General features: G+C 37.0%; 1 protein-coding gene across 3 annotated transcripts in view; it reads right to left on the bottom strand.

The window, feature by feature from the left end:
* Nucleotides 1-6,492: 6,492 nt before the first annotated feature.
* The window catches only part of ATAD2 (ATPase family AAA domain containing 2), a 98,332-nt gene continuing 83,552 nt past the window's right edge, over nt 6,493-21,272 (bottom strand). For all 3 annotated transcript variants that reach the window (XM_036925524.2, XM_036925520.2, XM_036925522.2), the window contains 4 exons: nt 19,826-20,212; nt 18,249-18,382; nt 17,282-17,410; nt 6,493-7,760 (listed from right to left, as the gene is read on the bottom strand). In XM_036925524.2, the coding sequence (XP_036781419.2) occupies nt 7,716-7,760; nt 17,282-17,410; nt 18,249-18,382; nt 19,826-20,212 (695 nt within the window). In that variant the 3' untranslated portion in view covers nt 6,493-7,715. The remainder of the gene's footprint in view (nt 7,761-17,281; nt 17,411-18,248; nt 18,383-19,825; nt 20,213-21,272) is intronic.

Raw genomic sequence — 21,272 nt, 5'->3', positions numbered from 1 at the left:
GTAATAGCTGAAAAACCTAAACTAGTAAGTTAGTTATTGTAGGGGGATTTCATATTTTCTTACTTTTATTATAAATTTATAAAGGAGTGTCTTAGGCTGGGTTCTCCCTAAAGCAGACCCTGAGTATAGGACATGAGAGCAAGTGGTTGTTTGGGAAGTGATGCCACTAGGAGCAGGTGGGAGTGAAGTGAGACACAGGGCAGGGAAGGAAGCTAATACAGAGCGCAGTTTCAGTTACTGCTATGATCTAGGGCTCTACCCCAGCAGAGAACCTAGAGACAAAATGTACAACACACCACAGAGGTGTCCCACCCAAGGGGCAAGGGACCAGGGTATTCACCAGCTCCCACCTCTCCGGTTGGCAGCCATTGCCAGAGATATTAACTTCCTGTCATTTCCAGCCTACATCAGCATGGATCATGAAGAAAACACCCTCAGGTGGGATTACAGATGTTTGCAGGAGGTTGCCAAAGGCACATACCAGAATGTTGAATGCCAAGTGCATATGAGTAGGGCACCTACAGTGTCTGTTCAGGGAAGATAGTTAAGAACATGGGTTTCAGTCCACTTCTAGGAATTTACCTCAAGAAAACAAAATCCCTAATTGAAAAAAATATACAAACCCCTATGTTTACTGCAGCATTATTTATAATAGCCAAGATAAGTAAGCAAACTATGTGTCCATCAACAGAAGAGTGGATAAAGAAGATCTGGTACAGGTACATATACACAATGGAATATTATTCAGCCATAAAAAGAAATCCACCCATATGCAAAAACATGGATAGAAATAGAGGGTATTATGCTCAGTGAGATATAAAAAAAAGCAAAACAGAATGAACAAAACTGCAGTGGACTCACAGACACTGAGAAGTGACTAGTGGTTACCATGGGTGAGGGCGATAAAGATGCACAAAAATTCTCAATCATAATATAAGTTGGTCATGGAGATAGTAGTACAGCATGGAGAATATAGTCAATGATTCTGCAAAGTCTATGTTGACGGATAGTGACCGCAGCAGAGAGGGTGAGGATTTAATAATATGGGTAATTGCTGAACCACTGTGTTGTATATTTGAAACCAATATGAAATTGTCTATCAATGATACTTCAATAAAAAAATCAGTTTAAGAAAGAACATGGGTTTTGATTACACAGACCTAGTGAAGTCCTGCTTTTGCCATGTGTTAAATTGAATAAAGTATCTCATTTAAGCCTGTTTATTTGTAAAATGAAAATAACACTACAATTCACATGCTAGAGTCTTTGTAAAAATTAAATAAAATACTGTGTGTAAACTGCACACCTTATGCATCAAAAAACTGGCTCACATGAACATTAGAAATTATGTCAGTAAATTGTGGCTTTTTTCACCTTTAAGACAGACAGTTCTTGGGGGTGGATCCAGGTTCACACTTCATAATGGGATTCTTCTATAGTAATGTCTAAATTATGTGACCCTGGCCTCTGGCCATAGCTAGGGGGCACATCAAGACCAATTCAATTCTTTGTTAGGGGGAACTTTGAAAGCTACAACAGAGAATCACTGAGCCTGATCCTTTGTCCTTGCTGAGTCACATTAATAGCAACTATTTTAAGAACTTCCACAAAGGCTTGGAGCAACCCTGGTTCTCTCTCCCCATTGATTTTTGATGGTTCTGACCATCACATAAAGTAACTTACATCCTTTCAAAAATATGCCTTTTTGCTAAATTTAGCCAGAATTTCTTTTGTTTGCATTCAAAAGAATCTTAACCAATATGTTGGACTGTACCTTTTTTAAAATTAGAAGCTATCTCACACTCCTTTTCCAAAATACGGGCTTCCCTTCACCTTGTCTTCCTATTCTGCTCCTTAATCTGCTCTCCTTATCCCTCACCCAGTCAAGTCAACTGATATTTATTTAGTCCTAACTATGGACCTATTATGTAAGTGCTGGATATATAATCATAAAACAAACTTAGTTTTTTATCTTAAAAAGCCCATGATCTTGTGGTCAAATATTAAACAAACGTTATAAAATAGGTACAAATTATGGAAAGTGTCACCACTTTTATGCTGAGAAATGAAAGATGGTAGGAAACAGACATGCGTTGGTAGAGGGAAGAGCATTCTAGACAAAGGGAACAGCATGAAAAAAAGCCCAGAGGTAGGAAAAAAGAAGTGAAAAAAAAAAAGGCTAAGGGTGGTTGGACTACTGTGGGCCAGAAGAGTGAGGACATGAAGCTGAAAGGTGGGCAGGAGCCATAAGGGTCTGCAATGGAAAGCATTAGTAAAAGCAAATGATACCAGATCTGAGTTTCATAAAAAAAATACTCCAGCTATTGCATGGAGAATGAGTGCCAGGGGGCAAGAGTAGAAGCAAGACCAATCAGGAGGCTTTTGAAATATTATACACCTGTGATTACAGTAGGTTGAGAGAGCTAGGGGAGGAAATGGAGAGAATTGAGGTTTTTGAAAGGTAGAAAATCAGGTGATGGACTAGAAGCTGAGGGATAGGGAAGTTTTAAGTTTCTGGCTTTAGCATTTGGATGGATGGTAGTGGCATTTATTGGTAAGAGGAACTCTGGAGAAGCAGCAGGCTTCAGGAAAAGATCCATATTCTGCTCTGTAGTTCAGAAAAGAGATACATGGACTGGAGATAAAAATTTGGGAGGAGTTGGTAATACAAAGGTATTTAAAGTCATGAGAGCAGGGCATACCACCTGGAGAGAGTGTAGAGAGAGGAGAGAGCCCAGGACCAACCAACCAAGTTCTGGGGAACAACATGAAGAATAAGGGTAGAGGATGGAAGCCTCCCGAAGGGGGCGGGGGAGCAATCCTGGAATCTGGGAGGAAAACCTTGTGAATGTATGAGTGTAGTGTGTCACAGCAGATAGGAGAAAAAAATTGTTTCAATAAAGACCAGTATTCTACTGCATGGGATGATGCTAAATGGTAGAGTTATGATAGAAACTAAGAAGTACAAATTTGATTCAGCCAAGCCATAGTCACTGATCCCCTTAGTAAGAGTAGTTTGAATTATTTTTGCAATCTGTGTCTTATTCCAGACATGCCCTTCTCCGTGACCAAAACCCAAAAGCAAGCAAAAACCATTTTCCTAACTATTGCTTGGAAACTTGTATACTCCAAGGTAAGAAATTCCTCCAAGTAGATTCAGAACCTCTTATTTCCTTCCTTACATGACAACCTCCTCATCTTCTGAAGAAGACTCACCTCAAAGGGAGGGATGTTCTTTACCACAATCATTACTTAAAAACCTAATTCCTCCAGTTCTGGGGCCAGGAGTCCAAAATCAGTATCATAAGGCCAAAGTCAAAAGTGCTAGCAGGGCCATACTCTGGAGGAATTAGGGGGGAATCTGTTCCTTGCTTTTTCCAGCTCCTGGTGGCTGGCTGCCAGCACTTCCTTGGTTTGTGGCCACATGATACCAATCTCTGACTTGATGGTCACATTGCTTGTCCTCTAAAATCTCCATTTCCCTCTCATAAGAAACATAATTACATTTGGGGTTGGCACAAATAATCCAGGATAATCTCCCTATCTCAAGATCCTTAATTACATTTAAAGAACCCTCTCCTTTTGTTCACAGAAAGAAACATTCACAGGTTCCAGGGATTAGGATGAAGATATCCTTTGGGTGGCCATTTTTCAGTCTACAACAAAAGTTAGGTGCAATATAAGGTTATGAAGACTCTTTTGCTTCTCAGCATCTTTGAATTACCTGAAAATCCAGATGTTTCCAATTGTATTTAACTCATCCCCGAAATTGGCAACTTTATTGTATATACTGTCAATATTCCCACCAATACCCTGGGAGTTGATTTTGACACTAGGGAATTATCTTTATTGTGTACTGTATTACCAAGTAAGGTCTTACTAAACCTTCCTTTACAAAAATGCCTGTGAGGGCTTCCTTTCTACTCTCCTGCCTCTAGCTTGCCACTTTTCCACACCATCCAAGAAAAGCTTTAAAGTCCATTTGATGATGCCACCTGTGTGCTCAAGGACTGTGACATTATTTTTTCAGCTTTTACTTCCTATAAGCACCAAGTCCTGAATAAGACCTTTCAAGACCATAAGCATCAAAAATACTAATGTCCCTGATTCTCTATGAATCCTACATTTGCTGGTTAAGAACTACATTTTATTATCAATACAGAGATCTACCCAACAGCAGTTTAAATAAGGAAGTTTATTTCTCTTTCAAGTAAGAAATCCAGAGGTAATTAACGGTCTGAATAGCAACCCTTTAAAGTTAACATGAGCAAGGTTCTTTCCATCTTTAAGGTAACCTCATAGTCCAAGATTCCTTCTGAAGTTCCAGTCATATTATACATTTTTCTGGGGAGCAGGTTAAAAGGAAGCACAGAAGGGCAGAAAGTGCTCTCACCTCTTCTCTTCCAAAGATCTTTCTAAAAATTGTGCACACTTCCTTTTGTTTTTCATTGGCCAGAACTTAGTCAAATGAACACACTGTAGTGCAATAGAAGAAAACCTAATTTTCAGCATGATACATTATGCAGGGCTTTGTTACAAGAATGCAAGAATGGATATTAGGAGGCAAACTGGCAATCCTTTCCTCTATGCCCTTAAGTGAGTTTTTACCCTCACAAAACCCCTCAGCAGAAATTAATTACCTTTACCCAAGTCCTAACAAAGTTCCTCTTCTGATGGATGGAACAATCCCTCAATTGCATTATTTTGAGCAAAAATGTACCGAGGTGGGAAGGAAGTGGACAGACGAGTCTAAAATGACCTCAGCTAATTCCACAGTGCATACTTACAGGACTCCCTTATAGAATCAGCTAAATTATAGTCAACGGGAGAGCAGAATTCCCCATACCTTAAGAGTGGGCTGTGCCCAATTATTTTCCAGAGTACAATACAGAAAGGGAAGGGAAAGAATAATTTTACAATGGAGAAACTTGAGACACACTACTCCTGCCAGGTGATCAAGGTTAATCAACAGTCATGAATCACACTGAAAGTATGTAACTTTGATATAATTACTTTTTATTTTTGTGATCTTCTTTCCCCAAACTCATGATCCCAGTCTGACCATGACAAAAAGATTAAAATTCTGGCAAAAGGGCATCATCCCAAATACCTGACCAGTACTCTTTAAAACTGCTAAGTCATCAGAACAACCACACCTATTACTGGATTATCTTTTTGCTGTTGAGTTTTAATAGTCCTTTATGATAGTATCTGTAGAAGAAACATAAAGGTTTTTAATTTTAATGAGGTTCTAATTCATCTACTTTTCCTTTTGTTGCTAGTGTTTTTTTGGTGCCATATTTAAGAAATCATTGCCAAATTCAAGGTCATAAAGATTTATCTTTATTTTCTTCTAAGAATTTTATCATTTTGCTCTTAAATTGAGGTCTTTGATCCATTATGTTAATTATTGTACATGGTGAGGTAGATGTTAACCTCATTTTTTAATATGTAGATAATCCAGTTTTCCCAGCAACATTTGTTGAAGAGACAATTCATTCTCCATTGAATTGATCTTGGGTCACTGTCAAAAATGAATTGACCACGGATATAAGGATTTCTGGACTTCTAATTCTATTCCTTTGATTTGACTGCCAATCCTTTCTCCCAGAACCACACTGGTTTTTAAATGTAACTTGTGTAAGTTTTGGAGTAGGAAATTGTGAATCTTACAATTTGTTCTTTTTCAACATTTTGGCCAGTCAGGGTCCCCTGCAATTCCATTATGAACTTAAATTTAGGATTGACTGTCCCACTTCTTCAAAAAAAGACCATTGGGATTTTGATAGGTATGCACTGAATCTGTTGACTGCTTTAGAGAATATTGTCATTTTAACATTAACTCTTCCAATACATGAAAACAGGATGTTTTTCCATTTATTTAGGCCTTACTTAATTTTTTTAGCACATTTTGTAGTTAGTGTACAAAACTTTCATCTCTTTGGTTGCATTATTTCATAGGTATTTTATTCTCTTAGATACTGTTGTTACTGGAATTACTTTCTTAATTATCTTTTCTTCATTGCTAAAATACAGAACCATAACTGATTTTTATGCTAATCTTCTATCCTGAATCTTTGCTGTATTTATTAGCTCTAACATATTTCATGGATTCTATAGAATCTTATACATAAAAGATCATGTCATCTGTGACAAGAGCTTTATTTCTTCCCTAATTACTACAGACTGATTGAACTTGTAAGCAAAAAACGATAAGGAAACATTCTAGGCTTGTAATTTCAGCATGATCTTGAGAATCTACATAGAAATGTAGGCATTCTATATTTCTTTCCACATCTGTATGTGTCATGAATAGGAAAGGAAGCACATTAGCCTTTGCAGCTAAAGAGCATATAACATATTATAAACATTCCAAAGTCAACAGCATTTTAAATTTTGCACAATTATAACACAGATTTTTGCACTTGTTTTGTACTGAAGCATCTTTAAGACATTTCAAAATAATGAGAAAATAGAAACAAATCTGAGAAAGAATTTTTACCTTTAAAATTTATTACCAAAGCTATACATACAAAATGAAATCCTAATTATAAAAGATGCATCTGGAATAAGTTATAATACACTTCAATAAGAATGAGTTCATATGTGTGTATGTAAGTGACTTAAATGTTTTCAGTGACTGGCATTGCTTTATGCACTACATAGAACAGTATCTACTAATTAAAGTATCTGAATTACAAGGCTTTAGAAGGCTTTAAACACAATATCCAGATAAATCAACAACAAAAGGCAGCTCCATTTTGAAAGTATATTAGAATACAGAATCTCTCATATGAGATTATCCCCCATTCCTCTTGAAAGAAGTTTCCAAGAGAAGTTTTTTTTACAAACTAATATTAGAATGTCTTCTTAAGAAAAAAATTAATGCATGGCAGTGAGTGGTGCTTTATTGCTTTAAGAAATAAATGTATTTTTGGTATCACTAATATAAAGTTTATAATATTTGTATTTACATAATTGTATATAAAAATATAGAATATAACCAAAACATAAATTTTGGATAGTTTTCAAATATGAACTTTGTGCTATTAAAAATGCTTAACAAGGTAGTTCTTAATATACTGTTATAATCATAAAAGTAAACAAAAAATATTTTAAAACTTATTAACCTTAATTAGAATTATAAAAAATGTTTACCTAAAATGCATTCATTTTGACATGAAAGTACAGAATTATGCAGACAGAAGTTGTTCAAGTGTCCTTGCAAATCATGACTTAAACACTGGTTTTTTAAGTGAATGGACAGGCAAAAGGCATTGAAGAAAACAAAGACAAATAGAGTATGGCAAAGACACTATGATTAAGTTTCTAGCCTGATACAATAAACTATTTTAAGAAGGAAAAAAATTAAAAGTGCTTAAAATAAAAAATTTCAAAGTCACTGATTACTCTTAAGTGCCAAAAATGTTATCAAAATAACTTTAATAAGAGTTGGCCACACTTCAACTATTGATATGTATACACAGAACTACTGTTACTAAAATGTCTTATTCAATCAAACTTCCAATATTTATCAGTTACCTCTGTAACTACCTTACACATGTATATAAATACTGGAAAGTTTAAATATTTTTATTTACTATTTTAATCTTTTCCTTAAAAATGCAGGATTTAATCCTGCATCTGTTATGTGAAGTCATGACAAAGGTTAATTAAATAAGAACTGAATATAAAGAATGTTTGATACCATGACATCATGATCTGGAACAACTGAAGTTTTCTACCTCTTGCTCGATTTTCTAGATAAGGACAGGAAGGAAAAAAAGCAGTAAGTTTCAATATGGAAAAAGCTAAAGAAACATTATGCTATTGCTTTAATTTATTCAGTAAACAACCTTAAGGATATTATTACCTATGTTTATATCTGATATGACATAGAAATGGAAATTTTAGTTCAATATTATGACTATCACGTAAACTGATTAACACTGATGGGACTTTATTATTTAAATCCCTTTGAAACAAGCCTGAGATGTGTTCATTTCATCTTACATTAAATTCTAATAGTTATAACCAAGGCAGTGGTATACTTACAGATATTAATATTTAATGTATCATATTATTACACTATATAGGTAGCATAGTACATTTAGTAGGCACACTAAATAATATATATATACTAGTAACGATATAGTAGGTACCAGTAATATATACATATACTATACAGTTATCATCAAATTTTTTTAAGGTATCATTGATACCTTATGAAGGTTTCAGATGAGGAACACTGTGGTTACAACATTCACCCATATCAGGTTCCCCCACCAACACCCCATTGCAAACACTGACCATCAGCATAGTAAGAAGCTATAGAGACACCACTTGTCTTCCCTGTGCTATACTGCCTTCCCTGTGCCCCCCTACATTATGTATGCTCATCATAATGTCCCTAAATCCCCTTCTTCCTCTCTGCTCCCACCTTCCCCAAACCCTCCCTTTTGGAAACAGCTAGTCCCTTCTTGGCATATCTAAGTCTGCTCCTGTTTTGTTCCTTCAGTTTTGCTTTGTTGTTATACTCCACAAATGAGTGAAATCATTTGTACTTGTCTTTCTCTGCCTGGCTTATTTCACTGAGCATAATACCCTCTGGCTCCATCCATATTGTTGCAAATAAGAGGATTTTTCTTGTTTTTATGGCTAGATAATATTCCATTTTGTGTATGTATGTCTTCTTTATCCATTTATCTATTGATGGACACTTAGGTGGCTTCTATACCTTGGCTACTGTAATAAACATAGAGGTGCGAGGGAATGAAAGATGGTAGCATGTGAGGAGAGACAGAGGCTTCCTCCTAAAACTGGATACAATTAGAAAATTTAATTGGCGCAACTAATCCTGAGAGAGCAACACGAAAGAGGACGGTGTCAGACTGTACACACCTGGAGAAAAGAGAAGACCTCACCAAACGGGGAAACGTACCAGAGCTGGGGATCCGCGGGACCCGAGCCCCTCCCCCACCCCAGCTCACCAGCGGGAAGAAGAGAAATGGAGCAGGGAGGGAGTGGAAGGCTTGGGAATGCTGAATACCTAGCTCCGGAGATCTGCTCTGGGAGCACAAACCTACATTTCATGGTGCTTTCATGAGACTCGCATGACTACTGGGTTGGAAAGTTAATATAGGCAGAGTTCCTGGGGAGACTTGAATTCTGGCCGCTTGTGGAAAGCAGGGATCTATATCCGGCTGCTCTGGGACAAAAGCTTATATCTGTGTGCTCGGCCCACAGGCTCAGGCAGTGCAGACAGGCACAGGAGCCGGGAAGCGGGGAACAGCTCTTTCCTCCCCAAAGGCACCAATACCGCTCCCTGTGACACCCGACATTGCTTCAGGGTCTGAGCAGCTCCAGAATAGAGCTTCTAGACACTAGAGGGCGACATATACAAACATGAAACACCAAAGGAGCCTTGTCCAGAGTAAAATTATTAAAACAACCCCCGAGAAAGATTTAAATGATATGGACCTCGTGACTCTTCCTGAATGGGAGTTCAAAATAAAAATCATGAACATCCTAATGGAGGTATGAAAAGACATCCAAGAACTCAGGAATGAATTCAGGTCAGAGATCCAATCGTTGAAGAGCACAATGGAGGGTATTAAAAGCAAGTTGGATACAGTGGAGGAGACAATGAATGAAACAGAAACTAGAGAAGAGGAATACAAAGAAGCTGAGGCACAGAGAGAAAAAAGGATCTGTAAAAATGAAAGAATATTGGGAGAACTGTGTGACCAATCCAAGCAGAACAATATTCGCATTATACGGATACCAGAAGAAGAAGAAGAGAGAAAGGGATAGAAAGTGTCTTTGAGGAGGTAGTTGCTGAAAACTTCCCCAATGGGGGGAAGGAGTTAGTGTCTCAGGCCATGGAGATCCACAGATCTCCAAATACAATGGACTCAAGGAAGACAACACCAAGAAACATAGTAATTACAATGGGAAAGATCAAGGATAAGGACAGACTGTTAAAAGCAGCCAGAGACAGAAATAAGATCCCATACAAAGGAAAGCCCATCAGGCAAACATCAGACTTCTCAGCAGAAACCTTACAAACCAGAAGGGAGTGGCATGATGTATTTAATGCCATGAAGCAGAAGGACCTGGAACCAAGATTACTTTATCCGGCAAGATTATCATTTAAATTTAAAGGAGGGATTAAACAATTTCCAGATCAGCAAAAGCTGAGAGAGTTTACGTCCCACAAACCATCTCTGCAGTCTATTTTGGAGGGACTGCTATAGATGGAAGTGTTCCTAGGGTTGGATAGCTGTCACCAGAGGTAATAAAACCACAGTAGGGAGGATGGAGCAACTGATTGCGAGGCAAATGCAAAATTAAAGTGACTATCCCCAAAGTCAATCAAGGAATAGACAAAAAGTACAGAATTTTATACCTAATATATAAAGAATGAAGGAGGAAGAAAAAGGAGGAGAAATAGAAAAGAACCTTTAGATTGTGTTTATAACAGCATACTAAGTGAGTTAAGTTAGACACTTAGATAGTAAGGAAATTAACCTTGAACCTTTGGTAACCATGAATCTAAAGCCTGCAATGGCAATAGGTACATACCTATCGATAATCACCCTGAATGAAAATGGACTAAATGCACCAATCACAAGACAAAGAGTCATTGAATGGATAAAAAAACAAGACCCATCTAGATGCTGCTTACAAGAGACTCACCTCAAACCCAAAGACATGCACAGACTACAAGTCAAGGGATGGAAAAAGATATTTCATGCAAACAACAGGGAGAAAAAAGCAGGTGTTGCAGTACTAGTATCAGACAAAATACACTTCAAAACAAACAAAGTCACAAGAGATAAAGAAGGACATTACATAATGATAAAGGGCTCAGTCCAACAAGAGGATATAACCATTATAAATATATGTGCACCCAACACAGGAGCACCAGCATATGTGAAACAAATACTAACAGAACTAAAGGAGGAAATAGAATGCAATGCATTCATTTTAGGAGACTTCAACACACCATTCACTCCAAAGGACAGATCCACCAGACAGAAAATAAGTAAGGACACAGAGGCACTGAACAACACACTAGAACAGATGGACCTAATAGACATCTATAGACCTCTACACCCAAAAGCAACAGGATACACATTCTTCTCAAGTGCACATGGAACATTCTCCAAAATAGACCACATACTAGGCCACAAAAAGAGCCTCAGTAAATTCAAAAAGATTGAAATTCTACCAACCAACTTTTCAGACCACAAAGGTATAAAACTAGAAATAAATTGTACAAAGAAAGCAAAAAGGCCCACAAACACATGGAGGATTAACAACATGCTCCTAAATAATCAATGGATCAACAACAAAATTAAAATAGAGCTCAAGCAATCTATGGAAACAAATGACAACAACAACACAAAGCCCCAACTTCTGTTGAACGCAGCGAAAGTGGTCTTAACAGGAAAGTATATAGCAATCCAGGCATATTTAAAGAAGGAAGAACAATCCCAACTGAATACTCTAATGACAATTATCGAAATTGGAAAAAGAACAAATGAGGCCTAAAGTCAAGATACGGAGAGACTTAATAAAGATCAGAGAAGAAATAAACAAAATTGAGAAGAATAAAACAATAGAAAAAAATCAATGAAACCAAGAGCTGGTTCTTTGAGAAAATAAACAAAATAAATAAGCCTCTAGCCAGAATTATTAAGAGAAAAAGAGAATCAACACACATCAACAGAATCAGAAACGAGAAAGGAAATACCACGACGGACCCCACAGAAATACAAAGAATTATTAGAGACTACTATGAGAACCTATATGCTAACAAGCTGGAAAACCTAGAAGAAATGGACAATTTCCTAGAAAAATACAACGTTCCAAGACTGACCAAGGAAGAAACACAAAATCTAAACAAACCAATTAAAAGCAAAGAAATTGAAGCGGTAATCAAAAAACTACCCAAGAACAAAACCCCCGGGCCAGATTGATTTACCTCAGAATTTTATCAGACATACAGAAAAGATATAATACCCATTCTCCTTAAAGTTTTCCAAAAAATAGAAGAGGAGGGAATACTCCCAAACTCATTCTATGAAGCCAACATCACACTAATACCAAAGCCAGGCAAAGACCCCACCAAAAAAGAAAATTACAGACCAATATCCCTGATGAACATAGATGCAAAAATACTCAACAAAATATTAGCAAACCGAATTCAAAAACACTTCAAAAGGATCATACACCATGACCGAATGGGATTCATCCCAGGGATGCAAGGATGTTACAACATCTGAAAATCCATCAACATCATCCACCACATCAACAAAAAGGACAAAAACCACATGATCATCTCCATAGATGCTGAAAAAGCATTCGACAAAATTCAACATCCATTCATGATAAAAACTCTCAAAAAAATGGGTATAGAGGGCAGGTACCTCAACATAATAAAGGCCATATATGATAAACCCACAGTCAACATTATACCAAACAGTGAAAAGCTGAAGGCTTTTCCTGTGAGATAGGGAGAAGGACAGGGATGCCCACTCTCCCCACTGTTATTCAACACACTACTGAAGGTCCTAGCCACAGCAATTAGACAAAACAAAGAAATACAAGGAATCCAGATTGGCAAAGAAGTTAAATTGTCACTATTTGCAGATGACATGATATTGTACATAAAAAACCCTAAAGACTCCACTCTAAAACTACCAGAACTGATATTGAAATACAGCAAAGTTGCAGGATACAAAATTAACAGACAGAAATCTGTGGCTTTCCTATACACTAACAATGAACTAATAGAAAGAGAAATCAGGAAAACAATTCCATTCACAATTGCATCAAAAAGAATAAAATACTTAGGAATAAACCTTACCAAGGAAGTGAAAGACCTATACCCTGAAAACTATAAGACACTCTTAAGAGAAATTAAAGAGGACACTAACAAATGGAAACTCATCCCATGCTCCTGGCTAGGAAGAATTAATATCGTCAAAATGGCCATCCTGCCCAAATCAATATACAGATTTGATGCAATCCCTATCAAATTACCAACAGCATTCTTCAATGAACTGGAACAAATAGTTCAAAAATTCATATGGAACCACCAAAGACCCCGAATGGCCAAAGCAATTCTGAGAAGGATGAATCAAGTGGGGGGGATCTCGCTCCCCAACTTCAAGCTCTACTACAAAGCCACAGTAATCAAGACAATTTGGTACTGGCACAAGAACAGAGCCACAGACCAGTGGAACAGAATAGAGACTCCAAACATTAACCCAAACATATATGGTCAATTAATATACGATAAAGGAGCCCTGGACATACAATGGGGATATGACAGTCTCTTCAACAGATGGTGCTGGCAAAACTGGACAGCTACATGTAAGAGAATGAAACTGGATCACTGTCTAACCCCATACACAAAAGTAAATTCAAAATGGATCAAAGACCTGAATATAAGTCATGAAACCATAAAACTCTAAGAAAAACACATAGGCAAAAATCTCTTGGACATAAACATGAGTGACTTCTTCATGAACATGTCTCCCCGGGCAAGGGAAACAAAAGCAAAAATGAACAAGTGGGACTATACCAAGCTGAAAAGCTTCTGTACAGCAAAGGACACCATCAATAAAACAAAAAGGTACCCTACAGTATGGGAGAATATATTCATAAATGACAGATTCAATAAAGGGTTGACAACCAAAATATATAAAGAGCTCACACACCTCAACAAACAAGAAGTGAACAATCTAATTAAAATATGGGCAGAGGAGCTAACCAGACAGTTCTCCAAAGAAGAAATTCAGATGGCCAACAGACACATGAAAAGATGTTCCAAATCGCTTGTCATCAGATAAATGCAAATTAAAACCACAATGAGATATCACCTCACATCAGTAACGATCACCACCATCCAAAAGACAAACAACCACAAATGTTGGCGAGGTTGTGGAGAAAGGGGATCCCTCCTACGCTGCTGGTGGGAATGTAAATTAGTTCAACGATTGTGGAAAGCAGTATGGAGGTTCCTCAAAATGCTTAAAATAGAAATACCATTTGACCCAGGAATTCCACTTCTAGGAATTTACCCTAAGAATGCAGCACTCCAGTTTGAAAAAGACATATGCACCCCTATGTTTATCGCAGCCTTATTTACAATAGCCAAGAAATGGAAGCAACCTAAGCGTCCATCAGTAGATGAATGGATAAAGAAGATGTGGTACATATACACAAGGGAATATTATTCAGCCATAAGAAGAAAACAAATCCTACCATTTGCAACAACATGGATGGAGCTAGAGGGTATTATGCTCAATGAAATAAGCCAGGTGGAGAAAGACAAGTACCAAATAATTTTACTCATATCTTTAGTATAAGAACAAAGAAAAACTGAAGGAACAAAACAGCAGCAGAATCACAGAACCCAAGAATGGACTTACGGTTACCAAAGGGAAAGGGACTTGGCAGGAGGGGTGGGAACGGAGGGATAAGGGCAGGGAAAAAGAAAGGGGGCCTTACGATTAGCATGTATAATGTGGGGGGGGAGCATAGGGAGGGATGTGCAACACAGAGAGGACAAGTAGTGATTTTACAGCATCTTACTATGCTGATGGACAGTGACTGCAATGGGGTTTGTTGGGAGGGACTTGGTGAGGGGGGAGTGTAGTAACCATAATGTTCTTCATGTAATTGTAGATTAATGATAATAAAATGAATTTTAAAAATAAGTAAAATAAACATAGGGGTGCATATGTCTTTTTAAATGAAGGACCTTGTTTTCTTAAGGTAAATTCCTAAGAGAAAAATTCCTGGGTCAAATGGTATTTCTATTTTTAGTTTTTTGAGGAACCTCCATACTGCTTTCCACAATGGCTGAACTACTTTACATTCCCACCAGCAGTGTAGGAGGGTTCCCCTTTCTCCACATCCTCACCAGCATTTGTTGTTCCTTGTCTTTTGGATGTTGGCTTTTAACTGGTGTGGTAACTCGTTGTTGTTTTAATTTGCATTTCCGTGATAATTAGCGATGTGGAACATCTTTTCATGTGCCTGTTGGCCATCTGAATTTCTTTTTTGGAGAAGTGTCCAGATCCTCTGCCTATTTCTTTCTCTTTTTTTGGGGGGTGAAAGGGTTATACCCAACTTTATTCTCACAGTAGCAGGTCAGTCACTAAAATCCCACCTCTGCCTATTTTTTAATCAGGTTATTTGCTTTTTGGGTGTTGAGGCATGTGAGCTCTTTATATATTTTGGATGTTAACCCCTTGTCAGGTATGTCATTTATGAATATATTCTCCCATACTGTAGGATGTCTTTTTGTTGTGCTGGTCATGTCCTTTCCTGTACAGAAGCTTTTTAGTTTGATGTAGTTCCATCTGTTCATTTTTGCTTTTGTTTCCCTTGTCTGAGGAGATGTGTTCAGGAAAAAGTTGCTCATGTTTATATTGAAGAGATTTTTGCCTGTTTTCTGCTATGAGTTTTATGCATCCAATGTTTATTTTTAAAAATTAGTACCTAATGCCCACTTACAAAGCAAAATTAAAAGAAGACCAAACAGGTCTGTCTTCAATTCTATCTTAAAAAGGAGCTAAATATCAAAACAATTTTTTACTGGCACAAGAACAGACCCACAGATAGATCAATGGAACCGAATACAGGGCCCAGATATAAACCCATGCTTATATGGTCAATTAATAGATAAAAGAGCCATAAATACACAATGGGGAAAAGACAGCCTCTTCAACAACTGGTGTTGGCAAAAGTGGACAGCTACATGCAAGAGAATGTAACTAGATAACTGTCTAACTCCATACACAAAAGTAAACTTGAAATGGATCAAAGACTTGTATGTAAGTCATGAAACCATAGAACTCATAGAAGAAAATATAGGCAAAAATCTTTGAATATAAAAATGAGCACATACATCTATCTCTTCAGGCAAGGGAAACAAGATAAAAATGAACAAGTGGGACTACATCAAACTAAAAAGCTTTGTACAGCAAAGGACACCATCAGCAGAACAAAAAGGCATCCTATAGTATGGGAGAATATATTTGTAAACAACATATCTGACAAGGGGTTAACATCCAAAATATATAAAGAGCTCACATGCCTCAACACCCAAAAACAAACAACCTGAATAAAAATGGGCGGACAACCTAATAGATACTACTCCAAAAAAGAAATTCTGATGGCCAACAGGCACATGAAAAGATGCTCCAGACATCACTAATTATCAAAGAAATGCAAATTAAAACCACAATGAGATATTACCTCATATCAGTTAGGATGGTCACTACCCAGAAGACAAGAAATAACAAATTTATTGGCAAGTATGCAGAGAAATGGGAACCCTCCCACACTGTTGGTGGGAATGTAAATTGGTACAACCACTGTGGATATGGAGGCTCCTCAAAAAACAAAAATAGAAATACCATTTGACCCAGGAATTCTACTACTAGCAATTTACCCAAAGAAAACAACATTCCTGATTCAAAAAGACATATGCACCCCTGTTTATCGCTGCACTATTTGAAATAGCCAAGATATGGAAGCAACCTAAGTGTCCATCAACAGATGAATGGATAAGATGTGGTACATATACACAATGGAATATTATTCAGCCATAAAAAGAAATCCTGACATTTGCTGCAATATGGACGGAGCTAGAGGGTACTGTGCTCAGTGAAATAAGTCAGGCAGAAAAAGACAAATACCAAATGACCTCACTTATTTGTGGAGTATAAAACAAAACACAACAGAAGGAACAAAACAGCAGTAGACTCATACACACTGAGAAGGGACTAGTGGTTACCAAGGGGAAGGAGTAGGCAGGGAGAGGGAAGGGGGGATGAAGGGGCACAGTGATTCACAATCACAATATAAGTTGGTCACATGGATGGTAGAACAGCACAGAGAATACAGTTAATGGTTCTGTAACAACTTACTATGCTGACAGTGATTGCACTAGACGGGGTGAGGATTTCATAATATGGGTAACTGTTAAACCACTGTGTTGAATATTTGAAACCAACATAAAATTGTATATCAGTGATAATTCAATTAAAAAAAGAGCTACATATCTTCACTAATACAAACTGAAAGATTTTTCATAGTTTAGTGATTATAGTTTGTTTATTAAAGAAACATAAAAAGTGAAATGTTGGATTAAAAAAATTACAGAACTCAATTATTTCCAGAAATAATCAATGATCCACAATTAAAAAATGCTCTCAAAAATTTTTATTATCAGTTAATGTCTCATATAAATGTTTACCTGAATAAGTGTTGTTTTGTCATAGTCCTTGCGATGCTGATAAATACACTGGCTGATTATTGCATACAAATTCTCCAACTGAAAAATATTGTATTCTTGACTTTTTTTAACAACAGTCTTCAAAAGATTCTAAAAGGAAACATGAGAGATAAATTCCCTGAGATATTTTAATTTTGAAGATTTTGGAGATTTTTAGCATATAAACCAGAAGGAGGGCAGACCCAGTCACTCGATGAGACATGACAGCCTGACAGCGGCTCTGACATGCAGCCATTGCTGACCTTGCCCTTATTCTACGATCCTGGGATGTGCCCTAAACTCCTGTCCTGAAAACTATAGCTAAGGAAGTTGCCAATTTTAATTCTGGCCATAAGTCTCTACATACGAGTTTAAAATAATCCCTTTAATTAATTCCTAGATTAACAGGAAAAAGGCAGTATTTTTGCATGGCATTTTATGGCACTATAAGTACATTGTAATGAATTCTTCAAGTGAAACAAAAAGTAATAGTACATGAATGGTGGACTACCTCACCACTTCACTGCTCTTTTTCTTATAAAAGGGATTTTCCATCTGCTCAGTGTTCTTTCTCATGACTGAAATGGACTCACTGGGTTTCCTTGATTCTTCAAGTCTGATGCTGCCAGGATATTCCACTGCCATTGGTCAACAAAGACATGCCATTGTGGTTAAGTAAAAACCAACTAAAATGCCCACAGTAATGATCATAAAAACAATGTATAGGATCAGCAATGTAGGCAGGTATGTTAAAAACTATCAACACACTAGCCATCTCCAATCACTTGTCTTATGAAAGTTACTGTATACCAACTTTATTTCTTCATAAAGATCATCATTCACTGTATGTCAAACTGGCACAGTGCATCATAAGAGAGACAGAGGCCCCTCTTTTGGTGGGTTGTTACTGATCTGCACAGGGAAAGTAGTAAGACTTCAGTGTACACACATCTAACCGCTCATGGTCCACAGTAAGTGAGGGCACAGGCTGAGAAAGAACTGCCAGAGCCTTTTCAACACTGATGAGCTGCTGCTGCTCTACTTGGGAACGTCGTGCTCGGGTCAGTCGCAGAACACACATTTCTAGAATGAAAATTCAGTAACTATTATTTGGTTCACAGACATTATAATGCCCAAAATAAACAGATTAACTAACAGGATATCTTCACTAAGACCAAACACTAATTCTGGTTTATAGGCTGCTTTGAGACTAAGATGCTGTGACTTACACACTCAAAAATTAAGGACACTGGAAATATATTTCTCAAACTGAGTATTTCAGGGGATCCTCAGCAGATCAGAATGTCTTCTACATAGGCATTAAGAATCAGAGAATTTAAGAGCTTGAAGGGACTTCAGTAATCTAGGAGTTGCAAATTACTACCCATAGGCCACATCTGGCCTACAGCTATAAAGTTTTATTAGAACACAACCACAGCCATTTTACATACATGTATCAATGTGGTTTTTGAGAAGAGTTGTGACAGAAACTGCATGGCTAAATATTTACCATCAGGCCCTTTACATAAAAATTTTGCCTGTCGCTGATCTAGAACAATTTACTCACAAACAGATGATAATAATGAGGCTGAGAGGGATAAAGAGACGTCTCTACAGTCAGTGTACTTAATGGTTATAAGAATGAGGACAAGAAGCCAAATCTCCTGATTAGTAAACAAGTACCTGTCCCACTAGCGTCCTTTTAAAAAAGATTAAAAAAGAAAAAACAAAAACTCTGAACCCGAACAAAATACACTAAACAGCCAGATGGTTAACATTTAAAACAGTCACAATGGAAAGGCTATATACTAGTCTATTGTGCTATGATTACTCAATCACACTAGAACTCATTTCAAGGTAGTCCTTGAAAAAGATTTGTCTATAGCTTATAATCCACTTATAATCTTTTTGAAGAAAACCAGTCATTACCTTAGTCAGTACTTATTTTCAACCAAAATGAAATTTTGTTATTACCCCTCTTTTTGCTTTTCCAAAAACCAAACAAATCTACTGCTAAAGGTCCAAGAAAATACACAGAGAAGACAATTCTGTATTTAAAACTTAGGGAGCAGGATCATTAGACGAAATTAAATAATCTGACTTAACCTACAATTGGGTTAAGGAATGAGGAGAGGGCACCCTGCCAGCTTTTAAAAACTATATAGTCAAGCACCCTGCTACTTGCTTTAGATGGATTATTTTATTCAATACTCAGAATGTCTCATTTCCCAGCCCCAATTTTGCAATGAAAAAACAGGCTGGATAAGTCAAAAAACTTGTCCAAAGTTACAAGGTACTAAGTACTAGACTAGGGGCTCGAATCCAGGTGTATTTGATGCTACTGTGTGCTTTTAACAATGGTGATTTACTAGCTTAGTAGTTATTAAGTAAAGATACTGCTATTTTTCATAACTAACATCTGCACTCTGAAAGACAAGGAAAAAAGAAATAAACTGAGATGGTAAATAGTTACTTAAGAACTTTGAGTGAAACCTCTTTTAAATTGCTCAATTGAAAAAGACTTACCTTTTGCTTCATTTTCATCAGAAGTATCTATTATCTGGGAGCTAGAAGCATCTCCATTGCAAGCAATCTTATCTTTCCTCAATTCTGTACATGCTGTAGTCTTTCTGGATTCTTCAAGTTTATTCTCAACACTTGAATTATTATTTCCCAATTCTGTTTGGCTTTCAGAGGTATTTTGCTGCTTCTCATTTTCTTCCACTGAAGACTCTCCTGTATTTCTGGTCTCATTGTGGTCTACACTTGTGTCTTGGTTCTCCTCTGTATCACTCTCAAGTTTGTCATAAGCTACATTTTGGCTATCATCTTTTGCCTGTGAAATCCTCCTTCGTTTCATTAAGGTACCTATGTACCACTTTGACTTTTTGCGGATTTTTCTCTTTAACTGAGCTTTAAAGAAATTAGAGAGAAAGTATAAAAGAACATTCAACAGTTTTCTAAAGTCTAAGTAAGTGCGGATAAAAATACTTTCTGAGATATGAGGATCGAGTTTGAGAAACTATCATAGTTTTGTATGGTTGGAATATACAAACAAAAGTAGAGAGTACTATGAGAAGGTAGGAAGTGGACAATAACCTGTCATTCTAAGGAGCTTGAATTTTATCTTGAGCATTTTTAAAAACCCTGAGTAATATTAAGGACAATGACATAGACTGTCTGATGCACATATTACAAAGACCACTTTGACAGCAGCATAGGAATGAAATGGAGGAAGAGCAAGACTAAACATGGCCTACAATTACTATAGGAACTTACTATATAAATAGGAACTCTTCTAAATTCTTTATGTGAACTAGCTCATTGAAATTTCACTTCAACCTGATCAGGTTTGTTCCCATTATCAATATCATTGTTATAGATGAAGAAACTCAGGTATACAGAGATTAAACATTCAGTCTAGACTAGATGCAGTATTAACCACACTATAGCACTATATTTGGGAAAGTCATCCACACTGTTGTATGTACTTGAAGTTTAATCATTCTCACTATTGTATAATAATCTTTATTTTCCCATTCTGATGTTGACGGACATCTGGGTTGCTCCCAGTGATATGCTATCATGGTTATGGGCTCTATGAACATTCTTGTGTAAATTTTTTGGTGACCATAATGCATGAAATCCTGTTGGGTATACAGCTATAATGGATTGTTGTAAGGGAGTCATTTTCCACATTCTCAATTTCCACATATATACTTAAGGTTGCTTTGAACTGGAACATTCTGGTAGTGGAAGTCTCCTGCTGGTTTGCCTTTCTTATCCTCCCTTTCCCAGCTGCCTCCTCTCATTCTGACAAAAGGGCTTACTCTATCTTAGATCAGTTACCCTAGGATGGACAAGCAAGCACTACAATAGGGGAAGGTTCCACCCAGCTGCACACACACACACACACACACACACACACACACACTTTTTAAAAAATTTTTGTTTAAAATGTTGGAGATCTAAC

Source organism: Manis pentadactyla, chromosome 3 (genome assembly GCF_030020395.1).
Source record: "Manis pentadactyla isolate mManPen7 chromosome 3, mManPen7.hap1, whole genome shotgun sequence".
Classification (NCBI taxonomy): Eukaryota; Metazoa; Chordata; class Mammalia; order Pholidota; family Manidae; genus Manis; species Manis pentadactyla.
The sequence above is the reverse complement of the archived record's forward strand: the minus strand, read 5'-3'. Positions and strand labels throughout refer to the sequence as shown.